Source organism: Echinops telfairi, unplaced genomic scaffold, assembly GCF_000313985.2.
Source record: "Echinops telfairi isolate 266 unplaced genomic scaffold, ASM31398v2 ScPeMD7_3533;HRSCAF=4204_0, whole genome shotgun sequence".
In the NCBI taxonomy this organism is placed as follows: domain Eukaryota; kingdom Metazoa; phylum Chordata; class Mammalia; order Afrosoricida; family Tenrecidae; genus Echinops; species Echinops telfairi.
Window position 1 is genome coordinate 26710280 of NW_022107431.1, and position 7664 is coordinate 26717943.

General features: G+C 42.8%; 1 protein-coding gene across 3 annotated transcripts in view; it reads left to right on the forward strand.

Moving 5' to 3' along the window:
- The window catches only part of HIVEP2 (HIVEP zinc finger 2), a 105260-nt gene that overhangs the window by 89691 nt on the left and 7905 nt on the right, over positions 1 to 7664 (forward strand). For all 3 annotated transcript variants that reach the window (XM_004701970.3, XM_045294435.1, XM_045294434.1), the window contains 2 exons: positions 3921 to 4022; positions 5684 to 6579. In XM_004701970.3, the coding sequence (XP_004702027.1) occupies positions 3921 to 4022; positions 5684 to 6579 (998 nt within the window). The remainder of the gene's footprint in view (positions 1 to 3920; positions 4023 to 5683; positions 6580 to 7664) is intronic.

Here is a 7664-nt window from a genome sequence, read left to right on the forward strand (position 1 = left end):
GAATAATGGAAAAATGGGTGAGGGGTGATGTAGGACAATGTAAGATATGGAAAAAATAATCTAAAACTTATCAAGGGTTCATGAGGGAGTGTGGCCAGGGGAGTGAGGGGGAAGAAATAGAAGCTGATATCAGGGTCTCAAGTGGGAAGAGAATGCTTTGAAAATGATAATGGTGGCATATGTGCAAATGTGCATGACACACTGGAGTAATGTATGGATTGTGATAAGAGACGTAAGAGCCCTCAATAAAAGTTAAAAAAACAAAAAAACAAGTCCATGAGAAACTCTCACTATATCTTACCTGAATGTCAAGGACATCACAAGAATAGATATGAATTATTGAACACTAATGACAAAAGACCTGGTCAGCTCTGGGATGACATCTAGAACATCATACGAAGAAAGCAAACAGTCATTAAAAACAGAAAAAAAGAAAGAAAGCAAACAGTCATTAAAAACACAAAAAAAGAAAGAAAAGATCAAAGTAGATGTCAGAGGAGACTCTGAAACTTGCCCTGGATCATAGAGTAGCTGAAGCACATGGAAGAAATGATGAAATCGAAGAGCTGAGTAGAACATTTCAAAGGGAAGCTTGAGGAGACATATTGAAAGTCTCTTGTAGACTTCTCCCTCCTCCATGAGCAAACACAAACATACTGCTCAAGAGAGGTGGTTTGGCAATTCCATTTCATATGAATTTTAACAAAAGGGTATCTACAAAATGTTATTTACTATTACTTTTAACATACTTTGTGCACTTCTAAACATCTAGAAAGAGTAAATGTTTGAAATAAGGCCTTGTTTGTCCACTATATACACAGTAGCATTGAATAACTACACACACGTAACGGAGGTTATATCTAAAATGCACAAAGATCTGGAGTTAGAAAACCAAAAAGAGCATGCTCAGCTTACCTTAAGCTGAAAGAATTGAGGGGGGGGAAACAAATCTCAAGTTGTCATACTGCAGGATTTTATGGGCAAAATATGGAATGTTGCAGGGAGGAGCATCAAGAGATTCAATACAGTCACTAGCAAAAATACCAATTGGTCGATGCTAAACTAGTTCAAGAGGTAGCATATAATCAAGAACCAATGGTAGTGAAGGAAGAAATCCAAACTGCAGTGAAGGCATTGACATAAAACATATCTCTAGGAATTGATAAAATACTAATAATCGAAATGTTTCAACAAGTTAACGAAGAACTGAAAGTATTCACTCTCTTATGCCAAGAAAGTTGGAAGACCTGGCGAATTGACTGGAAGAGAGTTACATTTGTCCTCATTCCAAATTCAGGTGGTTCAACAGAAAGCCGAAATTAAAGAACTACATAAAAACATCACATGCAAGCAACATTTGGTGATGATCATTCAAGAACGGTTGCAGCAGTAGTTTTACCAGGAGCTGCCAGAAATTCAAGTTCGATTCAGAAGAGGATGTGGTAAGCGGGATATGATTGCTGACATCAGATGGACCTTAGCTGAAAACAGAATAGTAGAAAGATGTTTACTTGTGTTCAATGGACTATAGAAAGGCATTCAACTGGATGATCATGGATCATCACAAACTATAGATCACATTGAGAAAAACGGGAATTCAAGAGCACTTCGTTGTACTCACGAACATAGCTCAAGGTGGTTTGACCAGAACAAGGGAATAATGCATGGTTTAAAATCAGGAAGAGAGTGTATCAGGGATCCTTTTAGCATACTTACTCCATCTGTATGCTGAGCAGATAATCCAAGAAGCTGGGTTATATGAAGCAGAACTCGACATCAGGATTGGAGGAAGGCTTATTAACAGCCTTCAGTGTTCATATGACACAAGCCTGCTTGCTGACAACAAGGAGCATTGAAGCACTTACTGATGAAGATCAAGGACGAGCCTTCAGTGTGATTTGCAACTGAAGAATATGAAAATCCTCATAACTGGCAGATAGATAACATCATGATACATGGAACAAGATTGGTCAGGTCAGGGATTTAATTTTGCTTGGATCCATGATCAACACTCCTGAAAGGAACAGTGCTGAAGAACAAGGATATCACTGTGAGGACTAAGAGGGGCCTGACTCACGCCATGGTGTGTTCGTCTGGGTAGGCTAGAGAGACAAATCCATGGGCACACGTGTATGAGAAAGAGATTTATATACAAGAGCAATTGAACACCGAGAAAACAGCCCAGTCCAGATCAAGTCCATAAGTCTGATATTAGCCCATATGTCCGATACCAATCTATAAAATCCTCTTCAGACTCACGAAACGTGACGCCAAATGTGGAAGATCACAGGCCAGTGGGTAGAAAGTCCTTGGGTCCAGTGGCATTGGAAGCATCTCAGTGTGGGCAGTGGTCTCCATGTGGCATCTCCTCAGGGATGTCTTGCACGAAGTCAGCTTTGTCAGTTGCAATGTCTCCCAGGGAGTGGTGTAGTGAGAGCAGTGTCCCCCACCTCCAAGAAGGAAATCCCAGATTTCCCAGAATTCTCAGGAGAAGGCCATGCCCACACACAGGCCTCATTGGCTATGATCTGATTGACAATCTAGACTCCATCCCTACACTCTCAATCCTCAGATTGACAAACGATTACATATCTACCACACATGGCATTTGCAACGGCCTCAGATGTCTGTGAGGATGGTGCAGGACTGCGTCATGCTTCGGTCTGTTGTCCATAAGCTCTTTGTGGGTCAGAACCAGCTTGATGGCACCTCACAACAACAACATGCATATGAGAGCTGGGAAATGAATATCAAGTATGAAAAGAGAATTGATGCACGTGAATGTTGGCATTAGTGAAGAATTTTTAAGAGACTCGGACTACCAAAAGGACAAACAAATCTATCATGGAAAAAGAATGCTCCTCAGAAGTGAGGATGGTGAGAATTCAGGAGAGTCCAAGCCCTGGAAAAGAGCACCATGCTTGGTGCGCTAGGGGCATAGTTAAAAAGAGGAAGACCTTGGTTGAGATGGATTGACACAGGGGCTACAATAGTGGGTTCTAATGGAAGAACAATTGTGAGGCTGACAGAGCCAGACAGTATTTCGTTCTGCTATACAGAGTGGCTGTGAATCAGAAATGATGTGATGGCAGGTCCTAACAGCAACAGGTTCTAAGCCAAGCAGCCCGACAAGCTATTTGAGCAGAGTAAATGTTTCCCTAGATTTCAGAGAGCCTGCTTTTAAATATTTAAATCATTGGAAAAGCGTCATCAAAGGACACCAGTAATATTGGAGTGGATACAAGGGCTTAACTGTGGAATTAGTTCTTGGATCTGTTTTGATTCATTCTGTGACGTAGAAGATCTTTGTAGATCTTGAGTCAAGTGTGATTAGATCAGCACATGCACATTTATGTGTATGTGTGTACAACTGTGTATCAGTATCGGCACAAATATTTGAATAAAACATTTCAATTTTCTGAGGATGGCGAGTCTTCAAACAAATAGGGAATATTTTTGTACTAGAACATCATTGTGAAGTGTTGAAATCATGCTCCCTCTAAGTAGTTAGCTGAGCATTTGCAATGATTTTTGAATTCATTTGCAATATTGGTCCTCACATTAGTTACCATATATTGTTTTTCCTGGCCAATGAGGATCTATGAAGGTTAATGTATATCTGACTGGCGCCTGGAGGTTTGGGGCTGAGTGGGTGTGTTGATAAGAATATTCATTGTGAAGTTTCTCTGTGGTATGTGACCCAGTACATACGACCCTGTTTATATGAAGACTACCATGGTTAGGACAAAGATATCACATGGTCCATTGTCAGGTCAAAGGAGCAGTAATCCCCATACCTGCTTGGAACCTGCACGAGAAAAGTTGTGACCCTCGCCTCTGTTATCCCAAGTTCATTTCAGCACTGCATGTTGGACAAATGATTACATTTATGTCTCTCTCTCTCTGGCTATGTTTACTAGGAAACCTAACAAAGCATATGAAATCTAAAGCACACATGAAAAAATGCCTGGAACTGGGAGTGTCAATGACATCGGTGGATGACGCAGAAGCAGAGGAAGCAGGTATGTCAGAGTGTAGGGGGCTGACCTCTTCACTGGCCACACTGGAGCTCTATGGCTGAGGGGCTTTTTTGACATGAATAAGATTTGATTGTATTAAAGACTAAAAATATAGAAAATAAATCTGACACATTGAAGTGCTAGAAATGTATTGAGGAGAAAGAAATAGACTTCAGTTGTGAATGAGGGAGACACTGGCCTTATGGAAAATCCCTTTCAATGAGGGGGGGGGGCGTGCAGAGTGGAGACCCAAAGCCCATCTGTAGGCCACTGGAGATCCCCTTGCAGAGGGGTCTCGGGGAGGAGATGAGCTAGTCAGGGTGCGATGTAACAACAATGAAAAATACAACTTTTCTCTAGTTCCTAAATGTTTCCTCCCCACCCCCCACTCCCCAACTATCAAGATCTGAATTCTACCTTGCAAGTCTGGTTAGACCAGAGGATGTACACTGGTACAGATAGGAACTGGAAACACAGGGAATCCAAGACAGATGATCCCTTCAGGACCAGTGGTGTGAGTGGCGATACTGGGAGGGTGCAGGGAGGGTGGGTTGAAAAGGGGGAACCGATTACAAGGACCTACATGTGATCTCCTCCCTGGGGGATGGACAATGGAAAAGTGGGTGAGGGGAGACGTCGGACAGGGCAAGATATGTCAAAATAATAATTTATAAATTATCAAGGGCTCATGAGGGAGCAGGGACCGGGGAGGGAGGGGAAAATGAGGACCTAATGCCGGGGGCTTAAGTGGAGAGGCAATGTTTTGAGATTGATGAGGGCAATGAATGTACAAATGCGCTTTACACAATTGATGTATGTATGGATTGTGATAAGAGTTGTATGAGCCCCTAACAAAACAATTAAAAAAAAAGAAAAGAAAAATCCCTTTCATCTACACCCATGAAGAAAATCTAATTCCACTTGCATTCTGAGGGGATTTAATTTTTTGACATTTGGGGGGAAATTTAAAAATCATTTCAGTGTGTAATTCATTATTCCTATTAAGAGGAAAGCTGGTAGGAAATAATCCATCACAGACATGAAGAGAAAACCAGGGACCCACCCAATCTCCCGATGGAGACCACTTCTGTATGGTTCAGGGTGGACTGCTAACCTAAAGGTTGCTGGTTCAAACCCACCCAGTAGCACCACGGAACAAAGGTCTAGCAATCAACCTCCATACAAATTATAGCCAAGAAAACCCTATGGAGCAGTTCTAGTCTGCAACATATGGGGGTGACACAGGTCAGAATTGAGTCATGGTCAGGGACTTGGTTAACGTTTTTTATATATCTACATAACTCTGTACCTCTAGCTGTAAAGACAAGTTGTTGCTCTTATCCTTCCTCTACCGTCATCATTAACAACATCCAGTGGATCCATTTGTTGAGGGTTTTCTATGGCAGAGATATTGGGCCATATTGTGGGATCTTTAGTGCAGGTTAGTGAGGAAGTGATTGTGTTTGCGACTCAAAGTGATACCAGTCAGAAAGATAAAGACCAATGTAAGGTTACACAGACAGATTGCCGCCAGTGAGTATGATAGAAGTTCATTGGTCAAACTCCCCTGGAGCTGGAGGGTTAGGCAAGTTTTGGGAAAGAGATGGGCTTCTCACCATCATTTTTGGATCTTGATGTTCACTATCTTTACTCACTTGTTTCAGAAAATATGGAAGATTTGCACAAAGCAACTGAGAAGAGTAGCTTGTCTAGTATTTCAACCGATCACCAGTTCTCTGATGCTGAGGAATCAGATGGTGAGGATGGAGATGATAATGATGATGACGATGACGACGACGATGATTTTGATGACCAGGGAGATTTGACACCCAAAACAAGATCAAGAAGCACCAGTCCCCAGCCTCCTCAATTCTCCTCGCTGCCTGTGAATGTTGGCGCTGTGCCCCATGGAGTTCCTTCAGATGGTTCCCTGGGACATTCCTCATTGATCAGTTATTTGGTTACTCTGCCGAGCATTCAGGTGACCCAGCTTATGACACCAGGCGACTCGTGTGAAGATACCCAGATGACAGAATACCAACGGTTATTCCAGAGCAAAAGTACAGACTCGGAGCCAGATAAAGACAGGTTAGACATACCTAGCTGCATGGAAGAAGACTACATGCTCTCTTCAGATCCCAGCTCCTCACCAAGGGACTTCTCCCCCTCAAGCCGCCACTCTTCACCGGGATATGATTCTTCCCCTTGTCAAGAGAATTCACCAAAGAGGTATCTGATACCCAAAGGAGAGTTTTCACCCAGAAGACATTTGTCACCTCGGAGAGATCTGTCACCCATGAGGCATCTTTCACCAAGAAAGGAAGCTGCCTTGCGAAGAGAGATGTCACAAAGAGATGTGTCCCCAAGGAGACATTTGTCCCCAAGGAGGCCGCTCTCCCCTGGGAAAGATATCGGTGCCAGAAGGGACCTCTCCCCGAGAAGAGAGAGAAGATATCTGACCACCATCCGAGCACCATCACCCCGAAGGGCTTTATACCACAATGCTCCATTGTCCATGGGACAGTATTTGCAAGCAGAGCCAATTGTCTTGGGGCCTCCTGTAAGTATCATCAATTTTCTCTTTTTAATATGTAAGTCAACAGGTGGACTATAGTATAGCCGGGATATTTCTGATGGTGAGGCATCAGATTGGTTCCTTAAAAAAACAAAGACATTTTTATCACACGCTTTTGTGAATCAAATGGGCTTTTAACAAGTGTGATCTTTCATCAGAGCTCAGTGCACTTCCAGCTGGTAAGAAGTCAGGCCTTCATAAATGCTTCAATAATCAGAGATGTGAACTGAAGCCGGCACGTGATTCAAAGAGTAAAGCCTTTGGAATTACTTGCATGCACAGACACTCACAGGCCAACTTAGGTGTCACTGATGTACCTTGCATGTCAGGTAAAGATTCTGACTCAATCAGTAGCCTTGACTTTCACACTTTACTTTTTTTATACACTATTTCCTTACCCACAACAAGTGGATGCATGAACCTAGTGAGGAAGTGATTGTGTTTGCGACTCAAAGGCACGAACCTATCTGGGTTTCTGGCATTCCCACCCCATGCTGATACCAAGAGAACTTGCTGAGGGAACAGCAGAGTGAGAGTGAATGGGAAGCCGGGAGCATGAAGGGGCTAAGTGTCAAAGGAGATGCGGATGATCAGGCTTTCTTAGAATTTAAGATACTGGTAGCCCTGGGGGAACCCTCAGAAGCAGTAGGTTTAGTGTACATCCATAAAAAGGCACGCTCCATGGCAGAGTATACTTTGAGATCTCTCTCACTTTAGACTTTTTTTTTAATGAACAAAGCAGGCACTTAGCATAGACAGAATGATTCCTTGTGACTGCTTGCTTTGAAGGTGCGATTCCCTCAGTCTTGACTCTTTATTGTGCTTTCATTGCCCTGGATTTCCGTCAAGTGGAACAGTGCTCTCTTTTCCAGCCCCGGGCTGCAGAGAATCCATCATAACTACTCGGGTGGCCATGTTAGTCCCTCCCACCACCTAGATAAGGACTGTAAGAAATATAAAAATATCAATACTAAAAAGAACCACCTTTTTGATGGAAAAATTTTGCTAAAAGCACCTTAGTTCTTGGCTTGACATTGACGTAAGGCCATGGGGCATGACCGTGGCCTGGA